This window comes from Myotis nattereri, assembly GCF_964212035.1.
Source record: "Myotis nattereri genome assembly, chromosome: 19".
NCBI lineage: Eukaryota > Metazoa > Chordata > Mammalia > Chiroptera > Vespertilionidae > Myotis > Myotis nattereri.
Window position 1 is genome coordinate 5,232,917 of NC_138095.1, and position 23,771 is coordinate 5,256,687.

The window sequence follows — 23,771 nt, forward strand, 5'->3', positions numbered from 1 at the left end:
TCTGTACTGTAAATTTAAAGAAAACACGCCTTTTAATAAAAGCACTTCAGGATGAAGGGACAGAAAACACGAGCCCTCTCAGACTGAAAATACAACCCTTTTCCCATTTGTCTCCATTGTACCAGAGAAGAACAGTACCCATGCATCACTTTTCTTGCTGATTGGATGACACATATAATAATATTGACAACATATAATAAATAATAATAATATATAAAAATGATAATGCTCTGTTTTGGACTATACTCTGCAGCTTATGGATGAACCACTTATAATAGGTAATTTTATAACAGTGATCATAGAAATCAGAAAGAAATTACCTCTACTCCAATATGCTAGCCTTGGACATCTCCCATGCTCCCTTCTAGTTCTTGTCTATGTCCAGGTACATGTCTACACACCTCTAATGAAGGTATATGCACAATTTTGTATGTTAATTTTTTTAAAAGTACTTAACTTTTCTCACGTCGTGATCCTCTGCTGAATCAGTTTGGATGATTTTAATACTTTTACTATGATTTAACTGTTGTTCTCTTATTGGATAATTTTGGAGTTCTGTCATCTTTGTGTTAAAAATAAGGAAGAAGGGCTCGGCCAGCGTGGCTTAGTGGTTGAGTGTCCATTTATGAACTGGGAGGTCACGGCTCCATTCCCAGTCAGGGCATACATACGCCTGGGTTGCCGGCTTGATCCCTAGTGTTGGGTGTGCAGGAGGCAGCCAATCAATGATTCTCTCTTATCATTGATGTTTCTATCTCTCGATCCATTTCCCTTCCTCTCTGAAAAAAAAAAAATACACACACACACACACACACACACACACACACCCCAAAAACTAAAAGAAAGAAACAAGGAAGAAGGGAATTTCAGAAATGCTCACAGACCCGACGCCCTTTCCTCTCTCTCACCACCCTACGGAGGGGAGTCCCTTGGCTTCATCGGATGAAACAGAGACTTTCAGAGCATGTCTTCCCTAGGTGACTGTCCCCTTCAGAGGTCTCCTGAAGCAGAACATTTCCAAAGAGGCTGGACTGCAGACCATTAGGGTCGGAAAGGCTGAACGTTGACGGGTGGAATTGCAACCTGGAGTAAATGGGTCATGGAGGTGACCGTGGGCTGGCGTGGGCAGGAGAGGGTGTTGGGAAAACTGAAATGGGGTAGGTAAGAATTGCACTTATGTGTGGACCAGAGAGGAAGAGCTGGGTTTCTATGTCTTGGAGTGAATCATTTGGTGCACCTGATTAAGGAGACCAGCTGCTTGGCCTCCTCTACCTTTGTCACACTCTGTTAGTTAAGTCTTCTTATTCATTAAAAAATGTTTATTCAAGAATCTACCATGTGTCAGGAACTATTTGGGGTGCTGGGGATACAGTGGTAAAGAAGAGAGCTCTAGGTCCCTACTCTTATGGACAAACAAATACGATACTTACAACCAGTGATGAAGGAAATAGAGGAGTGACGTGGGGGAGTGGAGTACCTTAGAGGGGTGGCCGCAGAGGGATGCGAGATGCTGGGTATGTTCTGTTGAACTCCAGAGCCATTTGTCTTCACCCTATCCTCTGATTATCTTGAATGTTCTGCTTCTGGGCCCAGGAAGCTATAGCTCCTGTTTTTGTCAATAAAGTTTTATTGGAACACTCATTCATTTAGCTATTGGCTGTGGTTTTTCTCATTCTACGACATCAGAGTACTTGTGATAGAGATTGTATGGCCCAAAAATTTTATTAAAGTACTTACTCTCTGGCCTTTTACAGAAACATTTTGCCAACCCCGACTCTAATCTGTAGGCTTCCTTGCCTTCTGGTTTCAGATGGGTTTGGCCAACAGGGATTCCTGGCAAGAGAACAGAGGGAGGGAGGAAAGTGATCCCAGGTGTTTCCCTCCCTGGCTCCCTCTGTGCTGAGTTGCTTTCAGCTGTTGAATCATTGGATAGAAAGTCACTGCTTCTCTGAGGGAAGCCCTCTCTATGGAACTCCCCTTTGGGGTTCTAGACAGCCCCCTGTCCTCTTCCCTTCAGGCCTGTTGCTCCTGGGGTATGGCATTGTCCCCCATACCTTTGTAATAGTTCCTCCTCTAATGTTGTGTGAATGTGTCAATTGAGGCCTGCTGGGTCCAGGATTTAAAGGTCTCTTTGAGGAGGTGGCATTTGAGTGGAGATTTGGTGGCTAAGGGAAGCCAGACATTTGAAGAGCTGAGGGAAGAGCATTCCAGGCAGCGGGAATAGCATGTGTAAAGGTCCAAAGGTGGAAAAGAGCTCAGGATACTTAAGAAACAGAAAGGAAGCCAGTATGGGTCAGAGATAAGTTAGGAGTCAGTAATTAGAGCCACACCATGTAGGACCTTCCCAGAACTGGTAAGAAGTCTGAATTTTATTCTAAATCAACAGGAAGCCATTGAAGTGTTTTAAGACAGATTTTGATGTGGGCTGATTAATGTTCTTTTGTGCTAATCAATTGCATTAATGAGTTACCAGATATAGAGAATGATTTTGGAAAATTAATTGGAAGGAAGGTTTATTTTATGAGTTTCAAAAAGGGACAGTCAGCTTTAGGACCGCAGGAACCAGGGCAGATCTGGGGACCCCTACCATAGGAGTTAGTCTTGTCTCATCTGGCCCCTGACAACTGGTCTCTGTGTCTATGGATCAAATCCCAAACCCTCATTAATTTCCCATTTAACCAAGAGAAGGCTGGCCTCAGGTTTGTAGTCTTGGGAAGTCAATAGTATCTAGCTAGCTATTATTTTCTTTTAATGCTGTTTACTTCTAGTTATGGTAAGTAGGAGTGGCTTTAAATATATGATAATGACATAAAATTTCCTTTAAAAATGCACCAATTGCATTAATGTATATGTTAATCCTATATAATAAAAGGCTAATATGCAAATCAACCAAATGGCAGAACGACCAGTTGCTATGACGTGCACTGACCACCAGGGGGAATATGCTCAATGCTGGAGCTGCCCCATGGTGGTCAGTGTGCTCCTACAGGGGGAGCACCACTCAGCCAGAAGCACTGAGCCGGGCTCATGGCTGGTGAGCACAGTGGTGGTGGCAGGAGCCTCTCCCGCCTCCACAGAAACACTAAGGATGTCTGAATGCCAGCTTAAGCCTGCTCCCTGTGGGCCTAAGCCATCAGTTGGACATCCCCCAAGGGCGCAGGCCGGGCTGAAGCCCCCCCCCCCCCCCAGTGCACAAATTTCGTGCACTGGGCCTCTAGTTAAAGTATAAACTTAAATAGCAAAGATGGCACTTTGGTATGGCAGACATAATGAGGGTAATCTGTGGATTACTCTAGCCTGGGAGGTACTACCCAAGTTAGAATGCATCAGTTTATAAAAGAACTTTAGCGATAACAATCCCATTCTCTTTTTAAAATAATTAAAAAATACTAAGACTTTATTTGTAGAGCAGTTTTATGTTTGCAGAAATATTGAAAGCAAGTACAGAGAGTTCCCATATAGCTGCGTCCCACCTGTAGTCTCATACAGCTGGTGCTATTACTACCATCTTGCATTTAGTGTGGTACGTTAGTTACAGTTGATGAGCCAATACTGACACATTATTACTAATAATTTACATTAGGGTTTACTTTTGTGTTGCACATGCTGTGGTTTTTGGCCAAAGTACTAGTATAATGACATATAAGTATCATTACAAGGCGATACAGGATAGTTTCACTGCTTCCCAAGTCCCCTGTGTTCCACCTACTCCTCCCTTTCTACCTTCCCTCAACCCCTGGGAACCACTGATATGTATTTTCAAATCGTGGTAAAATATGCATAACACGAAGTTTACCATTTTAACCATTTTTTCCGTGTTCTTTCTGATACATGCTGCAACATGGATGGACCTCGCACACATTGTGCTAAGTGGAATAAACCAGACACAATAGGGCAACTGTCGTCTGAAATCAAAGTTATATGAAGTACCTGAAATCAGGAAATTGATAGAAACAAAAGGTAGAATATAAGTTACCAGGTGCTGGGGCGGGTGGAGAAATGGGGAGTTAATGTTTTATGGGTACAGAGTTTCTGTTCCGGTTGATGAAAAGTTTTGGAAATAGATAGTGGTGATGGTTATACAGCATTGGGATTGCACTCAGTGCTCCTGAGCTGTGTACTTGGAAACAGTCCATTCTTTTGGTTCAGTCTTTGCCCCTTCCTGTTACAGATGTGTATAATGAAATCGAGAGAGGGTAAGTGACTTCCCTAAGGTACACAGTCCCCACAACCCACCGTCACAGCCCAAGTGTCATAACTCTCATGCCAGCGTTTCCTGTTCTCTCTCTTTTTCCTCTCTTCCTTATCAGCTTAAAACCTTTTCTTTTTTCTCTCGCTACCCCTACCCTGCTGTTTCTTTTTTTAATATGTTTTTATTGATTTCAGAAAGAAAGGGAGAGGGAGAGAGAGATATAGAAACATCAATGATGAGAAAGAATGATGGATCGGCTGCCTCCTGCAAGTCCCACATTGGGGATCAAGCTGGCAACCTGGGCATATGCCCCGACCAGGATTCGAACCTTGACCTCCTGGTTCATAGGTCGATGCTCAACCACGGAGCCATGCTGGCCGGGCCCCACCCCACTGTTTCAAATCCACTCTGCTCTCATCAGTTTTCCCAGGGGGGCACTGTTGGCATTTGGGCAGGAGAATGCTTTGCTGTAGAGGAGCCCTCCTGTGCCTTGTAGGACATTGAGCAGCATCCCTGGCCTCTCCCCACAGATGCCTCCAGATACTGTCCAAAGTCTCCTGGGAGTGGGGGGAAGCCACTCCAGTTGGCTATTCCTGCTCTAAAGCAGTTTAAACATTTTTTGTTTATTTATACAAGCTCTCAGGTGCTGCTGGTTTGGGGATTACTCGTTGAATAACACTACTCTAAACTACACAGCTAGATGAGGTGACCATTTCCCCTCCATTTTTGGAGACTGTATATATCACCCTCGTCATGCAAAATAACACTTCACTCAGTACAATACTGGCTGTAAATTAAACCAGGCCTCCGATGTGGAAGATGGGACTCCCAGCATTACATTTTCACAAGTGAAATGTCCCTGTGTGGTAGGGAGCACACCTAACACAGTTTACTTCCTACACTTGGCAGATTAGAAGCCCACTGGATACATTAAAAGGAACTATTTGTCAAAACCAATCATTTCATTATTTGTGTTAATTTGAAAAAAAAGTTAATGAGCCTCACCTACGTGTTTAGCAAGCACATTGTGAGAAAAGTTTGTGGAATGAATACGGTTGGAGTGAACAACTCCTAAATGTGTTGTTGTAATCCACACCAAGGCCGGGATGAGCTCAGACTCTCGCTCAGGGCACAATGACCAGTTTTAATTGCTCAGAGAGCTTCCTGGGAGAGCTGCACATTAGCGAGGGCTTGGAGGCAGCTCCCGCTCTAAGCAGGAAGGCCTGTAATGTCCTAAATGTCTTCAATTATACACGAAGGGGTGGGCTTTCCATCACAACCCAGCAAGGAAGCTCTTCTCAGGCTCCTGGGGAATTTTCACGCATTAAAAGGATGAAAACTTTTCTGGATCTTTTTGGCCAATGAAGATACAACATGTTCCTGGTGAGGGGAAAAAGTCTTGGTTCTTTTGACTAAGAGTGAAAGTGGATTTTTAAAAATTTAGGGAGAAGAAGATCTGACTTTGGATGGCGGGCACACACGCAGCGTACAGATGATGTGTCATAGAACTAACTGTACACGAGAAACCTATGTAATCTCATTAACCAACATCACCACAATAAACTTAATTAAAAAAAAGAAAAGAACATGGAGAACCGCAGTGGGTAGAGCGCTTGTTGGACCTTTGTCTTTCTCTTTCTCTTTCTCTCCCTGTCAAGGGCCTCCTCCACCAGGCTCCCTGTCTACCACCTTTTCTTCTTTCTGCCCCTTTGACCTTTTTGCAAAGAGGCACACACACTTTTTTTTATTTTTTTATTTTTAAATTAAATCTTTATTGTTCAGATTACTACAGTTGTTCCTCTTTTTCTCCCCCATAGCTCCCCTCCACCCGGTTCCCACCCCCTCTGGCCTTACTCCCCCCCTCACACTATCCTCATCCATAGGTGTACGATTTTTCTCCAGTCTCTTCCTGCACCCCACATACCCCTTTCCCCCTGAGAATTGTCAGTCCACTAGCTTTCTATGCCCCTGATTCCATTATATTCACCAGTTTATTCTGTTCATCAGATTTTTTATTCACTTGATTTTTAGATTCACTTGTTGATAGATGTGTATTTGTTGTTCATAATTTGTATCTTTACCTTTTTCTTCTTCTTCCTCTTCTTAAAGGATACCTTTCAGCATTTCATATAATACTGGTTTGGTGGTGATGAACTCCTTTAGCTTTTCCTTATCTGTGAAGCTCTTTACCTGACCTTCAATTCTGAATGATAGCTTTGCTGGATAAAGTAATCTTGGTTGTAGGTTCTTGGTATTCATCACTTTGAATATTTCTTGCCACTCCCTTCTGGCCTGCGAAGTTTCTGTTGAGAAATCAGCTGACAATCTTATGGGTACTAGTTACCTTGTAGGTAACTGAGTTTCTTTCTCTTGCTGCTTTTAAGATTCTCTCTTTGTCTTTTACTCTTGGCATTTTAATTATGATGTGTCTTGGTGTGGTCCTCTTTGGATTCCTTTTGTTTGGGGTTCTCTGTGCTTCCTGGACTTGTAAGTCTATTTCTTTCACCAGGTAGGGGAAGTTTTCTGTCATTATTTCTTCAAATAGGTTTTCAATATCTTGCTCTCTCTCTTCTTCTGGCACCCCTATAATTTGGATATTGATACACTTGAAGCTGTCCCAGAGGCTTCTTACACTATCTTCATATTTTTGGATTCTTTTTTCATTTTGCTTTTCCGGTTGGGTGTTTTTTGCTTCTTCGTATTTCAAATCTTTGACTTGATTCTTGCGGTCCTCTGGTCTGCTGTTGGGAGTCTGTATAATATTCTTTATTTCAGTCAGTGTATGCTTAATTTCTATTTGGTCCTTTTTCATATCCTTGAGGGTCTCACTAGATTTATTAAGGATCTCACTAAATTTATCGGCGGTTTCTAGAAAATTCTTAAAAAAAACCTTATAACCATGGTTTTGAACTCTATATCCAGTAGTTTGCTTTCCTCCATTTCTGTCATTTGTGTCCTGTTTCTTTGTCTCTGCATTTTGGCTGCTTCCCTGTGTTGATAGGGTGGCTTTCTGTGCTAGGTGTCCTATAGGGCCCAGTAGCTCATCCTCTCCAACTACCTGAGGTGGACACTTTTGGTGCACCCCTTTGTGGGCTGTGTGCATAGTCTTGTTGTAGTTAAGCCTGGATTGTAGTTGGTATCACTGGGAGGAATTGACCTCCAGGCCAATTGGTTGTGAGAATCAGCTGTGTCTATGGTGAGAGAAGTTCTGTGCTGGAGACACCCTTCTGGGGCAAGACTTGCTTCAGTGGGGCTTTGGTGCTCACTGAGTCTGCCCCCTGAGTGTGTCCCTTATGGATCTGAGGAGTTGTAATTGGATGGTCCCACTCTGACCACTGGTACACTGGCACTTGGATCTCTAAGGAGGTGCTAATTTAGCCTCTGTCTGAGGCTACCCAGCAGATTCTGCAGATGGAGAGATCTGCAGATTCCTCTTCTTTGTTTGGGATTTGGAGGTGCCCAGATGAGGCCCAGCTGTGAAGCAATGCAAGCTGCTGTGGGGCCTTGGGCCTTCTTTTGGATGTTCTGGGTCTCTCTGACCCAGCTGCAGTTTGTTAGGTAATTTTAGATTGCAAAGGGCCAGGTCATTCATATGCAAAAGCCTCTGCGCACAGTTTGAGTGGGGCAGGGTCTCAGGGAATCAACAGGGCGGAGCAAACAGCTATGGTTGATCCTCAGCCCTGCCCTAAGAGGCCCCGATTCTCAGTGTCCTGCAGTAATCGCTGCAAGCACCTCTGAGAGAAAGCCTCCCTCGAGTTCCACCCACTGCCAGACAGTCCAGTTTCTCCCTCTATGAGTCTGGGTCCCCAGTGACTCGCCTGGAGCTGGAGTTCAGAGCTATCGGGAGCGTGTGACTTCCTCCCAATTGAAAAAGACAACCTCGTCCTCAGTTGCCAGCCCTTTCCGCATGTGCCTCCGTACCTCTGCACTTTATTTCCGCACCTCCTCTGAGTCTCAGTGTGCTTTTCTCTTTCCTTCTAGTTGTAGAATTTCCACTCAGCTAGCCTTCCTGTGGTTCTGGATGATGTCTGTTTTGTCTTTTAGTTGTATTTTTGAAGTGATTGTGGGAGGCAGCAATTTCAGGTGTTTACCTATGCCGCCATGTTGGTTTCCAAGGCATATGCACTTTTGTTTTATGATTACTGTTGGCTCATTTTCCTGAAAAAATCTAAAGCAAAGCCACAGAGTTTCAGGAAAGGGGATGTGAAGTTGCTTATCAGCTATAAGGGTTTTCAACCGTTTGGTATTGTCCGCCCAATGTCATTAACCATTTTTAAGTGTGCAGGTCAGTTGTGTGAAGTATAATCACCTTGTTGTGCAACCGATCTCTGGAACTGTTCCATCTTGCAAACCTGAAACTCTGTCCCTGTTAACAGCTCCACATCCCCCTCCCCCAGCTTCTGGCAACAGCTGTGTGTGTGTTAGACTACTCTAGATTAGCGGTTCTCAACCTGTGGGTTGCAACCCCTTTGGGGGTCGAACGACCCTTTCACAGGGGTCACCTAAGACCATCGGAAAACACATATATAATTACATATTGTTTTTGTGATTAATCACTATGCTTTAATTACATTCAATTTGTAACAATGAAAATACATCCTGCATGTCAGATATTTACATTATGATTCATAATAGTAGCAAATTACAGTTATGAAGTAGCAATGAAAATAATTTTATGGTTGGGGGTCACCACAACATGAGGAACTGTATTAAAGGGTTGCGGCGTTAGGAAGGTTGAGAACCACTGCTCTAGATGCTTTATTTTTAAAAATATTTTTTTGTTGATTTCAGAGGGGAAGGGAGAGGGAGAGAGAGAGAGAAACATCAATGATGAGAGGGAATCATTGATCGGCTGCCTTCTGTATGTCCTCTACTGGGGATCAAGCCCGCAACCTAGGCATGTGGCCTTGACTGGAATCAAACCCAAAACCCTTCAGGCTGCAGGCTGACACTCTATCCACTGAGCCAAAGCAGCTAGGGCTCTAGATGCTTTATATACGTGAAATCACACAGTATTTTTGTCTTTTTGTGACTGGCTTATTTCACTTAAATGTAATGTCTTCAAGGGTCATCCATGTTGTAGCTTATGTCAGAATTCGCTTCCTTTTTAAGCTGAGTAATATTCCCTTGTATGCGTAGCCTGCATGTTGTTGATCCATTCATCCACTGAGGGACACTTGGGTTGCTTCTGCCTTTGGGTGCTCAGGTAGCTCTTTGAGGCCCTGCCTTCAATTCTTTGGGTGTCTACCCAGAACTGGGATTGCTGGATCATGTGTTAATTCTACTTAAATTTTTTTTTTTAGAAACTTCCATACTTATTTCGAAAGCAGCTATTCCATTTTACCACCAACCATGCTTAAGGGTCCCAGTTTTTCCACATCCTCACCGATACTTGTTATTTTCGGCTTCTTTTGACTGTAGCCATCCTAATGGTGTGAGATGATCCCTTATTGTGGTGGATAGGCTTCTGTCATGTGCCCGGCACGGCACATGTGAGTACAAAACACATACAAGTCGCTAATTAGTTGTGCAAGTTGTTCCAAAGGAGAAGTTCCAGGGCGGGGGTGGAGGGTTGAACTAATTCCTAAAGGAGGGGCATCTCTTAAAGACATAGTAGCTCATGCCCATGCATCCTCCTTAGATGGGGGACTTTTCAGGCTGCTCCCTTAAGAGGCTTTTTGGGAGGTGACCTTTTGGCTGCTCAGTTTGCAGAGGCCCCTGGGTCCTTTCTGAGCACACAACAGCTTCTGGGGCCTGGACTTGCCAGACATCTTCAAAGGTCTTTAAAGAGCTCTTACTCTCGCAAACAGCTTCCCATCAATAAATGGCAGTACTTCCTGCCCAGATGCCTGTTAAGTTTGTCCCTCCCCCTGCAGAGAGCCGCTCTTAGCCAAACGTTCCCTTGTTGGGAAAGATGCTCTGGTGACCCCCAGCAGCCTGGCTTTCTGTGATCCCATTTGCCAGTTTGTGACCATAAGTTGGGATGACCTGCCAGTGGCAGGTCATTCTGGGCTCTTGAGTCTGTGGAGGAGTCATGGTGTTAATAACATCACCTGTGCTGAGTGGGCACAGGTGGATAAAATGGATACCCAGGAAGCTGGAGGAAGGCAAGAGAGGCGTGGGGTGGGCTCAGGGGCTGAGCCAAGCACTTTGATGTTGCACTTGTGGCATCTGGGTAGGCGCTGGCTGCAAGGTCCTTCCGGGGACAACAGCCAGGATCAGAGAACCAGTGGCATTGGCGGAGGTGGTGGTGATGGTATTGGTGGTGGTGAGAAAGGTGCCTGTTTCTGCCCCTCTTCTTTGCTATTTTCTTCCTTATGATGAAAGTCATAAATTCATTGTATACAGTTAAAAATATAGGTGAGAGGGAAAAAGTTGGATACAATCACTGAGAGATTTCTTTTAAAAAATATCTATGGAGCTTCCCCTAAAGCTAGTTTCTAGGCCAGTGATGGCGAACCTTTTGAGCTTGGCGTGTCAGCATTTTGAAAACCCCTAACTTAACTCTGGTGCCGTGTCACATATAGAAATTTTTTGATATTTGCAACCATAGTAAAACAAAGTCTTATATTTTTGATATTTATTTTATATATTTAAATGCCATTTAACAAAGAAAAATCAACCAAAAAAATGAGTTCGCGTGTCATAGGTTCGCCATCACTGTTCTAGGTTCTGGGAAGAGAGGGATGATGGAACAGACTTCCTCCTTCCTGGAACTTACACACAGGTGGACAAATGAGTAAGACATTTCCAGAAAGTGGAGAGGGCAATGGAGAAAATGAAACAGAACCCAGCGTGACTTGGTAGGAGGTTAGTTTAACAAGAGGTGATTTATTATTCGCATTTTCATGTGTGCACGTTTCAAGGTCTTTCCCCCTCAGATCTGTCCCTTTCTTCCCCTGCTGATTTAAGTATGTGTCATCTATCTAAAATGGGATCATGATGAACATGCTGTGTTGTCACCTTATTTTGTCCCCTTAATATACTGTGAATATCTTCTATTTTATTATTTATTCATCTGCATCATTATTTTATGGGTGCAGAACAATTTATCATGTATATGGCCCTTATGATTGCATGTGGGCTACTTAGGTTGCTGCCAGTATGTGGAAGGGATGATGCTTCTGGAGTCTGTCCTTTTCCTTCCGTCCTCTCTGCTGCCTCCCTGGCTCAAGCTTGCACCGTCCCTCACTTGGACCATGGGCATATCGCCTAACAAGTCCTCAGGCTCCATCTTACACTCTTCTGGCCAGATTTTATATTTCTGATCATGTCACTCTTCTGCTCCCAAGCTATCATTGGCTCCCTATTGCCTACACAATAAAATCTAAACATGTGAGTTTTATCACTTTTGGGTTGGGCATCAGGAAAACTGGATGGCTTGAGTAAGTACATGAAAAGACACTCCACATTCTTAGTCATTAAGGAAATGCCAGTCAAAAACACAATGAGGTACCGCTTCACACTTACTAGGCATTAGGTTGGAGATATACATCTCACCAAATATATATATATATATATATTCATATATATATTCATATATAATGGGGCATAGTAAGTGTTGGCAAGGATGCAGAGAAATTGGAATCCTTGTACATTGCCTGTGGGAATATAAAATGGTGCTGTCTTTGTGGAAAACAGTTTGGCAGTTCCTCAAAAGTTAAACTTAGAATAACTGCACAACCAAACCACTTCTAGGTCCACACCCAGAAGAATTGTGCCAGTGTTCAGTGCAGATTTACAATGGCCAAAAGGTGGAACAGTTCCAATGTCCAACAAGTGAATGCACAAAATGTTACCCGATGGAATATTACTCAGTCATGCAAAGAAGTGAAGTTTTGGTCCGTGCTGCGACAGGGATGAACGGTGAAAACGTTTAAGTGGTATAAGCCAGGCACAAAAGGACAAATGCATGATTCCAGTTACATGAAAAATATAGTATAGGCAAATTCATAGAGACAGAGAGTGGATCAGAGGCTACCATTGAAGGGACAGAACGGAGCTGATAGCTGTGTCTCTAACTCCTCTCCCAGGAAAGCCACAGAATGTATCAGTTACTCGCCTGCCCTTATCTCAGCCAATGGGAAAGCAAGGAAAACTAGCCCCCGGCTCTCACTCAACCAACCAGAATCGACCAAGTGCCTCCACCTCCCTCCCCAAGGCCTATAAATTCTTTGTTCTCTTGGGACTCAGGGCTCTCTCTCGCATCCAGTAATGGAGGCAGAGGGGGACCAAGCCCGGGCTTGAATAACAGACTCTGTGCTTTTGCATCGGACTCGGGGCTCCCTGGTGGTTCTGTGGGGGGTCTTGAAATCTGGGCATAACACCATCTTCAAGGGAATGGAGAGTTATTGCTTGCTGGGTAGAGTTTCTCTTTGGAGTCATGAAAAAGTTGTTTCTAGAGTGGTGATGGTTGTACAAGTGTGAATATAATCAATGCCAACGAACTGTAAACCTAAAAATGGTTAAAATAGTGATTTTTGTGCTATGTATATTTGACCACAATAAAAATCAAACCAGCCCTGGCCAGGTAGCTCAGTTGGTTAGAGCATTGTCTGGATACATCAAGGTTGCAGGTTCAATCCCCAGTCAGGGCACATACAGGAATCAATCAATGAATGCATAAATAAGTGGAACAACAAAATCTCTTCCTCTTTTTCTTTCTCTCTCCTTTCTTCTCTCTAAAATCAATAAAAATAATTAAAAAGCAAAACAAAACTGGGTGGCTTGTCCACCCTGCCTCCATGCCTTTGCTCACATGGCGTGCTCTTCCTGGTGCCCACGTCTGCTGCATTTCTGCCTGTTGAGATCCCATTCCATTTTCAAGGCCCATTTCAAATGGCACCTCCTTCCCTGATGGGTCTTTCTAACTGGTTTTTCCTGTCTGTTTGACATCAACGTGATCTTTGGTTTGCTTGGGCTCCCAGAGTACTTCATATGCCCCCTTTGCTCCGTTTCCTTGCCTTAAGCCCCTACTAGGTTGTAAGTTCTTTGGGCACCGGGACCTTACTTACCTTATCCATCTTTGCATTATTCATTAGACAAATACTCAGTGAGCCCATTACGTGCCAGCTTGTAACATAACGCCAGCATACCATAAAAGTTCAATTAATGTTGAACTGAATCGAAATGTCCAAGGAATTTCAGAGTGGTGTAACCTGAAGGAGGAGCCACTTTACTTTCGACTTAAAAGCCTTGTTGGCTTTCATTCTTGGAAGCACTGGGCTCTGATAGGTTGTTTTTTCTCTCTTCTGGGAACATATATCACCCATCTTTTGGGGAAATGTTTTCCTTTTCCCTTCCCCCAACTCCAACCCAAATGACTTGAGAGATCCGCCACGCTTCTTACGTTTTGTTCTCTTGGTCACTGTTGATCGGTTCAAGTTGGACAACTGACCCAAGCTGGGTCAGTCAGAGCTTTTCCCTGGGAGTTTTGGAACCAGAACAGAGGAGGAGAGCCTGGCAGAGCCTGGCAGAGCAGATTGCCATTGGTGTAAGACGTTGGCGTGCAGCAGGATAGGGTATGGCTGGTGCACAAAGAAGAAGGGAGGGAGAAAGGAGGAGCCACTGGTACCCAGTTGCATCTGTATTTGTCCATCCATGGCTTGCTGTTTAGGCCCTTCATTGTATTCCCTGAGGCAACAAACTCCCCGCTGGTCTAAGTTAGTCTGAGTTGGGGTTCTGTCACTTGCAACCTGGGATGCCTCATCTCTCGTGATTTCTCCTGGGCATTTCCAAAGTCTCATTGCTCTTGCCTTTGGTCTCAGGCCTCTAATTCAGCTCACTGGAATGATGATGCATGCCACATACGTAATTTTAAAGTTTCCATGAGTCCCATTAAAAGAGTTAAAGGAAGCAGGTGAAATTAATATCAATATGATATTTAACCCCAAATACCCCCAATATTGGACTTGTATTCAGTATGAAAAATATTAATGAGATAGTCTACATGCCTTTTTTCATACTAAATGTTCAAAGTCCCATGGGTATTTTATGGTTATAACACATGTCAGTTTGAACCAACGAATTTCATGTGCTCAGTAGCCACACATGAGTAATGGCTGCTGTATTGGACAGTGAGTCTCTGCATTCCATTCTCCACCCTGCAGGTAGAATGAAATTTCTGAAATGTAAATGTCACCAGCTCTGAATTTTCAAAAACATGTCCATCCCTGGCTCCCCATTACTTTCAAAATAAACTCCACCTTTGGCCTTTGTGATTGGGTTCCAACTCACCTTCCTCGACTGTCTTTTCATAATCTCTTCGTGCATGGAACCTCCAGCCTCAGCAAACATTCTTGCTTTCCCTCCGAACACATCATTGTTTTCCAGGTCTCTGTGCCTTTGCGCAGATGGTTTCCTGTACATGGGATGCCACTCCTTCTCTTTCCGCTTCTTCATTAGCAAACTTCTTTTCCAAGACCCAATTGAAACGCCTTCTCCTTTGAAAACCTTCCAGGACTTGTCTAGGAAGAGTTATTTCCACCCTCCTGTGGGTTCATGTGGTATTTTGAACGTAGCTTTTATCATATGGCTTGGTAACTGTCCATGTACTTGCTTCCCTCATAGGACCAAGTGCATCAGCAGGGAGGGGACCACAACTTACCCATCTGTCTGCTCCTAGTGCCTTTCTCACTAAATGCCCATCACCAATTCCCTTTATTCATTTTAAAAAACATGTTGTCTGTTTTCTTGAGAGAGAGAGAGAGAGAGAGAGAGAGAGAGAGAGAGAGAGAGATATGAGAGAGATCCATCAATTGGCTTCTTTCCACATACCCCCTACTGGGGATCAAGCCTGAAACCCGGGCATGTGCCCTGACCAGGAATCCAACTGGTGACCTTTATTTTTTTTATCTTTAATTTCTTTATTGATTAAGGTATTACATATGTGACCTCATCTCCCCCCCCCCCCCCATACAACTGGTGACCTTTTGGTGCATGGAACCATGCTCAACCAACTGAGCCACACTGGCCAGGGCCCCTTCATTCATTGTTATTACTTGTCTGATTTATAGACATGTTCGTTTGGGGACCTCATGGTCTAACCCTCTCATTTTACAGATGGGGAAACTGAGGTCCCAGAAGAGAAAAAGACTAAATCTGTTGTCCTCTGGCCCACTCCCTGGCTCGCCCTACTCAGCTATCCTGCTGTTCACCGGTAAGTGTCCTGGAAATGTAAAATGATGTTAGCTTGAAGAAGAGATGAGGAGAGCGAATCTGCTTTATGCCGTCAGTGGTTCATGAAATAATACAGTGTAAACAACATGTGTGTGAGACCATATTCCAGAAGCCCTAGAGTTGTTGGATGTGTGATGGGATCCTCTTGCGAGTTCTGGTGTAAAGAGAGAAGAGCATGTGAATCAATGGTTTTTGTAAGTTTTAATCCCTTCCCTCCCCAGTTGGGACTGCTTACGGGTGAGGTCTCGCTGCCATTGGAGCAGAGCCCAGGGATGGAGGCTTTTCTGTGCCTCCCTCAGTAAACATTGTTTGGGGCGGATCATCTGCTGGAAGCATCAACTCTCTTTGTTGTCCCGGCTGAGAGAGATGGTTAGAATGTGCCAGGAGAGCCCGTTTGTGTGGATAGCATTGCAGAGTGCTGTTTCATGCGCTGTAACTCAGGGTCTTGGCCGTCTGACTGCCGGGTGGTCTCAGCCATTTGGAAATGTGACCGTGAATATGGGACTTAGGTAAAAGGACAGCTCTGTGTGAACGTAAGCTTTGTAATTGGACGAGATTGGTCCAAGTTTCTCCTAGCAACCCGTTTGCTGGGAGAGAAGCCAGAGCGCCCAGGAGGAGACAGGGGAAGGGCTAGTTAGGAAAGCGGCTGCCTGGAGCCATTTAGCCCAAGTTCAGGGAGCAAACCTCCCAGGACCTGCGAGCCTCACTGGGGTACAGAGAGCAGCGCCCATTTCACAGGCATGTCCCACGTTCTAGAACCGACACGGCAGAAAAGGCGTTGAAAAGGCCGAACACACAGATACGGAGAACAGACCAGTGGTTGCCAGAGAAGGGGCGGGTGGGCTGCACGAAGGTGGCCATAACTTCTAGTTATAAGAAAAATAAGTCCTGGGAATATAATACACAGATGGCATGGTGACTATAGCTCACAACACTATAGTGTGTACAGCAGTTCCCGCCACCCCCCCCCCCCATCTGTTGTTTGCTTTCCACAGTTTCAGTTACCTGTAGTCAACCACCATCTGAAATATTAAATGGAAGATTCGTACATTTTAAATTGTGAGCCATTCTGAGTAGCACAATGAGATCTTGCGCGGTCCTGCTCCATCTCGGCCTGGGATGTGAATCATCCCTTTGACAGCATGTCCGTATTGTAGATACTCCCTGCCTGCCCATTCGTCACTTACTCGCCGTCTGGTTATCAGATCGACTATCTCGGTATCGCAGTGCTTGTGTTCAAGTAATTTTTATTTTACTTAATAACAGTATCAAAGTATAAGAGCTGTGATACTGGCAATTTAGACATGCCAAAGAGAAGTGTAAACTTTATCATAGGTATGTATGTGTAGGGAAAAACAGAAAACGTAGGATTCAGTGCTATCTAGGGTTTCAGGCATACACTGGGGGTCTTGGAACGTATGCTCTGCAGATTAGGGGGGACTACTGCATTTTCAAGTTGCTGAGAGAGTAGATATTTTGTTTTACGTAAATCCTCATCTGAGGATATGTTTTCATTGATTTGAGAGAGAGGAAGGGAGAAAGAGAGACAGAGAGAGGGAGGGAGAAAGGGAGGGAGAGAAACATTGATGTGAGAAAGAAACATCAATTGGTGAGAGTAGATCTTAAAAACTCTTATCACAAAAAAAAATTTTTAAGTATATATGGTGACAGATGTTAACTAGACTTATTGTGGTGATCCTTTCAATCCTATATAATAAAAGCCTAATATGCAAATCGATCAAACCATGGAACAACCGGTCGCTGTGGTGCACACTGACCACCAGGGGACAGATGCTCAATGCAGGAGCTTCCCCCTGGTGGTCAGTGTGCTCCCACAGGGGGAGTGCCGCTCAGCCAGAAGCCAGGCTCAGGGCTGGTGAGTGCAGCAGTGGTGGCAGGAGCCTCTCCCGCCTCTGAGGCAGCGCTAAGGAGCAGCAAGTAGGCAGGCGGTAAGGAGCAAGGGCTCCCGGACTGCGAGAGGGATGTCTGACTGGTGACTTAGCCCTGTGGGGAGTGGGCCTAAGCCGGCAGTCCGACATCCCCCAAGGGGTCCCGGACTGCGAGAGGGTGCAGGCAGGCTGAGGGCCCCCTCCTCCCCCAAGTGCATGAATTTTCATGCACTGGGCCTCTAGTATATATATAATCATTATGCTATACACCTAAAACTAATGCAACGTTATATGTCAATTATGTCTCAATTTAAAAAAAACATTAAAAGTGGGGGAAAAAGCCTGGCCAGCTTGGCTCAGTGGTTGAGCATTGACCTATGAACCAAGAGGTCACTGGTTTGATTCCAGGTTAGGGTACATGCCTGGGTTGTGGGTTTGATTCCCAGTGTGGGGCATGCAGGAGGCAGCCAATCAGTGGTTCGCTCTCATCATTGATATTTCTCTCTCTTCCTCTCCCTTCTTCTCTGAAATCAATAATAATATATATTTTAAAAAGTGGGGAAGGGGAAAAAGAAGAGGCGTTGTAGTTCCTTGGAATAAGAGTGGGGATGAGAAGTCAATGATGCCCTTGTTAACCACTTCATACTGCAGAACCCTCCTCCCCATTGTGTTTGCTGGCTTGTCTGTTTGCTACCAGGCATGTGGTGTCGTTGCCAGTAGAGACGGAGTAAGTTTCCAGGGTCAGTCTACATCTACATTACTAGTCAATAAAACTGTGATAAATTAGACTTAGTGTGGAGATCGTATATAAATGTCGAATCATTCTATCATACACCCGAAACTAACACAATGTATCAACTCTACTTAAATAAAAAAGATGACTGTAAATATACATTCCAATATTTCCTCTCCCTAATGGAGCCTTGTGTGCACATCCCCCCCCCCCCCCAACACACACACTTTGGAGACCATGGAGCTAAGACATTCACTTACCCAGCACCACTTTGCACGGTGGCAGATAACACGAGAATTGGCTCTGATGGCAGTCCCCACCTGACATTCACTTCATGCTCTTTTAAATCCAAATGGGCACTTTCACACCTGCTGCAAAGCTGAGTGATAAAACATCTGTGTTCTTGGTCTTTTTCTCTTGATTGATGAGGTGGGTTTAGCGCGGGATTTTCTCTTAGCTTGTCCTGCGTGATATACCTGGTGATGGTCTCTCCCCACCAGCCCTGTGAGAGGACAGGCACTTCCCTCAGGGGCATCTGGAATTTGGCCATGGTTGGCCACAGATTCCTTTTCTCTCTCCTGTTGCATTAATTAAGAACAAAGGAGCAGGAAACCCACCCGAATCTGGCTTAAGCAGGAGAGAGAATTTGTTAGCTCCTGTAACTAAGTAGTTTGAGGGTCTGGGTGTGTCCAGGTAGCTCAAAACGATGTCACGGAGATTTATCATCTCTCCGACTGCCTTTTCCAGCTTGGTTTTCCTCTGTTGGCAGTGTCTATGTGAGTGGTGGTTCCCAGAAGCTCTAGGCTTATTTTATCCTTGAAGCAAACAATTCCAGAGGAATTCTTCTTGTTCTCATCAATTCCAACAGAAGTTCAGTGATGGACTTTTATTGGGTTCCCTCGGGTGTCCATCTCCGAACCATTGGCTATGGTCAGGGAAATGTAATGCTTGGATTGGCCAGGTCTTGGTCACATGACCACACCCAGCGCTGGGGCTGAAGCACTGTCCCATCACAATGAATGAGAATCCAGGGGAAGGGGCCGTTACCTAAGGGGAGGGGTGTGAAAGCATGAGCTACACCGCCTTCCACACCTCTGAATGAGGACTTCCCTTGACGGAGGCTCAACCACAGGGTTGGAACAGCAGAGCCTTCTGCCTGGTTGGCAGCTTTCTCCTGGCAACGCAATTGTGATGCTAACTACCCAGAGTTAGGTCAGATTTCACAGCTTAAGGGCACAGTCCCCAACAAGAATGCCCTAAGATAGCCATAAGTTCAGGAGTTCCCAGACCACTTACACTTCTGACCAAATGGCTCAAAATTGGGGGTTACCTGTAGCCCCTAGGTCCAATAATTCATTAGACAATTTAGGGCAGTGATGGCGAACCTATGACATATGTGTCAGAGGTGACACGCGAACTCATTTTTTTGGTTGATTTTTCTTTGTTAAATGGCATTTAAATATATAAAATAAATATCAAAAATATAAATCTTTGTTTTACTATGGTTGCAAATATCAAAAAATTTCTATATGTGACACGGCACCAGAGTTAAGTTAGGGTTTTTCAAAATGCTAACACGCCGAGCTCAAAAGGTTCGCCATCACTGATTTAGGGGTTACCAATAGCCCCTTAGGTCCAACCATTCAATAGAACAACTCACAGAACTCAGGGCAATGTGACACCTATGATTACAATTTTATTGTAAAGGGTGTAAATAAAGACCATTGGAATGAAGAGTTACACAGGAAGAGGGCTGGGAGGGTTCCAAACTTTGAAGCTTCCATCTCCTCAAGATTATTACCCTTCTGGTACATCGTATATGGTTATCAGCCAGGGAAGGTCGCTGATGCTCCTGGCATTCAGAGTTTTTATTAGGGTTTTATTATGTGGGCGTGACTGATTGAATCATTAGTCCTGTGACTGAACCTGATCTCACTTCTTTCCCTGACCTTCAGGAGGGACAGACTGACATCACATGACTCAGAGCACCAACCTTCTAATCACATGACTGATCTTTCTAGTATGGCTAGCCCCCAATCTAAAACTATCCAATTGCCCACTGTAGTCCCCTCATTAGCATAAATTCAGGTGTGGCCTGAGGGCCCCACTATGAATAACAAAGATGCTTCTATTATTTGAAAACTTCCAAGGATTTAGAGGCTCTGTCCCAGGAATTGGGCATAAAAACCCAGACAATTTCTTTATTATACAACTAGGGGTCTGATGCACGAAATTCGTGCGTGGGTAGGGTATCTAGGCCTGGCCAGCAATCAGGGCCCATCAGGTTCCCTGCCTCCCAGCCTCCCTGCCCCGTGGGCCACTGCTAGTCACCTGCCATGTTCCACGCTGCCCCCTGGTGGTCAATGCACATCATAGCAAGCAATTGAACTCCCAGTCTCCTGGTCGAACTCCCTAGGGGACAATTTGCATATTAGCCTTTTATTATATGGGATAGTCTTCTATGCTGGATTCCAACTTCTTCCCAGGCTTGGATATTAATCATGGTCCCCTATTCTTCTCTGCTGCCACCACTTCTAGACCCAACATCAACTTCTGGCTGAGATTTTTAGCATCTTCCTCCCACAGCCTCATCAGAGGTCCCTTCTGGGTCTCCTCCTGAACCCCACTGCTCCCTCTTTCCAGCCCCATTCTCTCTTCCTCCCAAAGCCGTAGCCTTGGAGTCCACCTGTCTGTCCCATCTCTTCATTGGTAACAGATGGGATGTAGATCATTTTGACTCCACTAAACTGGTACTTATCCCAGGAAGCTTTCTCTAGAGGACACTTTGGCTTATTTTCTTGTGGCTCACGTCTGAACTTCTTTCCTTTTTGGGGGAATCTTGCACTTTATGATATGAATCGTCCTCCTGTTATAAAAGTTGAAAAAGTCAGAATCTGCTTTCTCAGCTTTCATGAAGCTTGGATGTGGTCATGTGACCGAGGCTTTGGCAATCAGACCTTCATGTCCTCAGAGGTAGTGATGTAGAGACTCGGTGAAATGAGCCAGGATCAGATTTCATTGCATGTGTCTAAAGACATTGTTGTGCCTTCCTCGACTTCCCAGGTTGGGCGGGTGGCTTTTTGTGTGCTCCATCTGCACCACTTTGCCTGCCGCCACCTCCATCGTTATGACGTGTATTGAGTCTTATTGTGAGTTGTATGCTTTACCTATGCCCTCGCATTGATTCTGTGGTGTTATACCCATTTTATTTTATTTTTAATATATTTTATTGATTTTTTACAGAGAGGAAGGGAGAGGAATAGTTAGAAACATTGATGAGAGAGAAATATCCATCATCTGCCTCCTGCACACCCACTACTGGAGATGTGCTCGCAACCAAAGTACATGCCCTTGACCGGAATTGAACCTGGGACCCTTCAGTCCACAGGCTGACGCTTTATCCAATGAGCCAAACAGGTTAGGGCTGTTATACCCATTTTAAAGATGAGGTATGGGGACGTGAAGATACCTTCCAAAGTAATGTAGCTTGTGAGAGAGCACAGTTAGGATCTGGATTTTCCCTATCTGACACCAGAACCTTTTCTCTTAACCATCATGCTATCGGACCACTGTCCAAACCTTCTGCATAATCCTGGAGCATAGGGTCTAGGTGTCTTTTTACACCTGTGATCTCTCTCACATACTCAAGCTCAAGTAGATGACAAGGTCTCACCTGGCTCAAACACTCCATGACCATCATGAGCTGCCCTCCCACCTCCCACCCACCAAGTGGCACCCCTTCCTCCCTCAACTCCATTCACCCAGTTGCCACCTCAGGACTTGTTTTCCACTTAACAGGAATCATTCTCCTCCTTCAGACACCTATTCCCATGAAGACCTTCTTCAAGTCCATGTCAAGTGGAAAGTTTGCTCCAATAGTCAGCGTTTTGTATTTTCCATCTCTGTTTTGCTTTTGAGACTTTGGATGTGAATGTGCCTCATGAAGCGCCTTAGAATGGCTCATTGTCCTCCAACCTCCCCATTTTTTGGTGAGAAGAATTTTACATCTTTGGGAAGGTGTTGGCATAGTTAATTTTGCCATTTGGAAGATTTAAATGGTTTTAAAAATGTATTATGACTGAATAACTGGCTCTGACCTCCATCAAAAGATGACCAATTTAAGTCCCAAGACTAAAGCCTCTAAAATAAGTATTTCTCCCTGCGGCTCTTCTTTGAGGCTGGGATCTGGGAGGTGATGTAGTGCCTCCCCCTAGTCCCTAATCTACTTTAGTCGTAGAAGAGCCTTTGTTTGAATAAATGTTCCTTGCCTACCCAAAGTAGGTCTTGTTGCTGCTGGTAATGCTGCCTGCCTTTTCAGTAGAAGGTTATATTTTGCAGGCAAGCATGATGGAAGCATAATACTAACATAAACCACTAGGTGGTGCTGCAGCTCTGAGAAATAGCCTTGGAAAGTGGCAAGCAGGAGGGTGGAGTAAGTCCTGTGATTTCAGCGTCTCCCCTGTGCTAGACAGACAGACACCCGTTCTAGACTTGGCTCTGCCACTTACTGCCTATGTGACTGTTGGCAGATGACCTTAGGTTTTGGTGTCCTTCCTTGTGAAATGGCGACGATAACAAAGTCTACCTCAGAGGGATGTTCTGAGCATCGCATATGATGCTGCTGGAGTGTTATCTAATTTGCAAACTGCGGATTGCTGTGCAAATCGAAGTTAATATGGTGCCAGGAAGCCCTGCCATTAGAGCGATCTCTTGGGAATGATTCCAAAAGCAAGATAGCTTTTGTGACCTCCTTGTCCCATGCAGTGAGGGCTGGGGGTCAGTAGGGGTAGGGAGGGAATGCAGAGGCAGCTGAACATGATTGTAAATGATATTATGAGGCCATAATATACCCAGCATGGAGCCCATTGAATAGCAAAAGCTCATTGGTATCTGAATACCACACCCAGATTCCAGCTCCAACTCTTCCCCAGCTAGACATCAAACATTCAGCTCAATTTTATTATCTGGAATTTGAGGATGCAGTGCAGGAATCTGGAGAAGGGAGTGGTAGAGTCAGGCTGGGCCAGTGAGGAACAGAGACTGTAAGGTTGGACTGGGGTGTGAGGGTAAGAGGAGTTACTTGGGAGTAGCTCCCTTTCTGCTGGCAGAAGTCAGTCTCCAGGTGGCCCTACTAGATCATGAGCATCCAGAACAGGCAGAAGCAGGAGCACAGTGTAGACTAGCCTCCTCCACCGGGACAGCTGGCCGGCCCGGCCCACGCTATGTCCGGGCAGTCTGGGGCCGGACGGGGATGCTGATCCGGTTCCGCAGCCAGTTGAGGTAATCCTCTTGAGGCATGTGGATAATGTGTTCTCGCACAAACTGCAGGGCGAATACAGCGGCAGCCTCAGATTTGGTCTGAAAGCTAGATTCCTTGGCCTCCCCTCCCCCCAAGATCCTGAAATATTTGTGATTGAGGGTGGTGGTCCAGGATGCCTCCAACCATTCAGGCATTCGGAATGCCTGCAGCATCGTGCTGGGTGGTTCCTTCTAGAAAAAGATCCCTTTCTAGGGTCCTGGTTCAAACTGCAGGCTCATTTTAAGCCTTTTTTGTTGACCCTGAGAAATTTAGGGAGGTCAGGAAAACTCAGCTGTCTACATGTTTCTTTCTTTTCTATTCCTTGATATCTTTTTAAAAAGGTAATGTGCCCTTAAACTTATTTTGGTTCATAAACCCCTTTGAGGATTGATGACAGCTGTGGGCTTGCTTCCAGGAAAGGGTTAAGACACAGAATTAGTTTCAAATAGATTCTAGGTTAAGACACCCACATCCAGGTTA

At 44.9% G+C, this 23,771-nt stretch overlaps 1 protein-coding gene across 1 annotated transcript in view; it reads right to left on the reverse strand.

Annotated features, from left to right (window-relative positions):
• Positions 1-23,212: 23,212 nt before the first annotated feature.
• CCDC60 (coiled-coil domain containing 60) overlaps positions 23,213-23,771 on the reverse strand; it is a gene marked incomplete at both ends in the record, with an annotated part of 102,753 nt that continues 102,194 nt past the window's right edge. The window contains one exon of the mRNA XM_081113717.1: positions 23,213-23,314. Coding sequence (XP_080969843.1) covers positions 23,213-23,314 — 102 coding nt within the window. The remainder of the gene's footprint in view (positions 23,315-23,771) is intronic.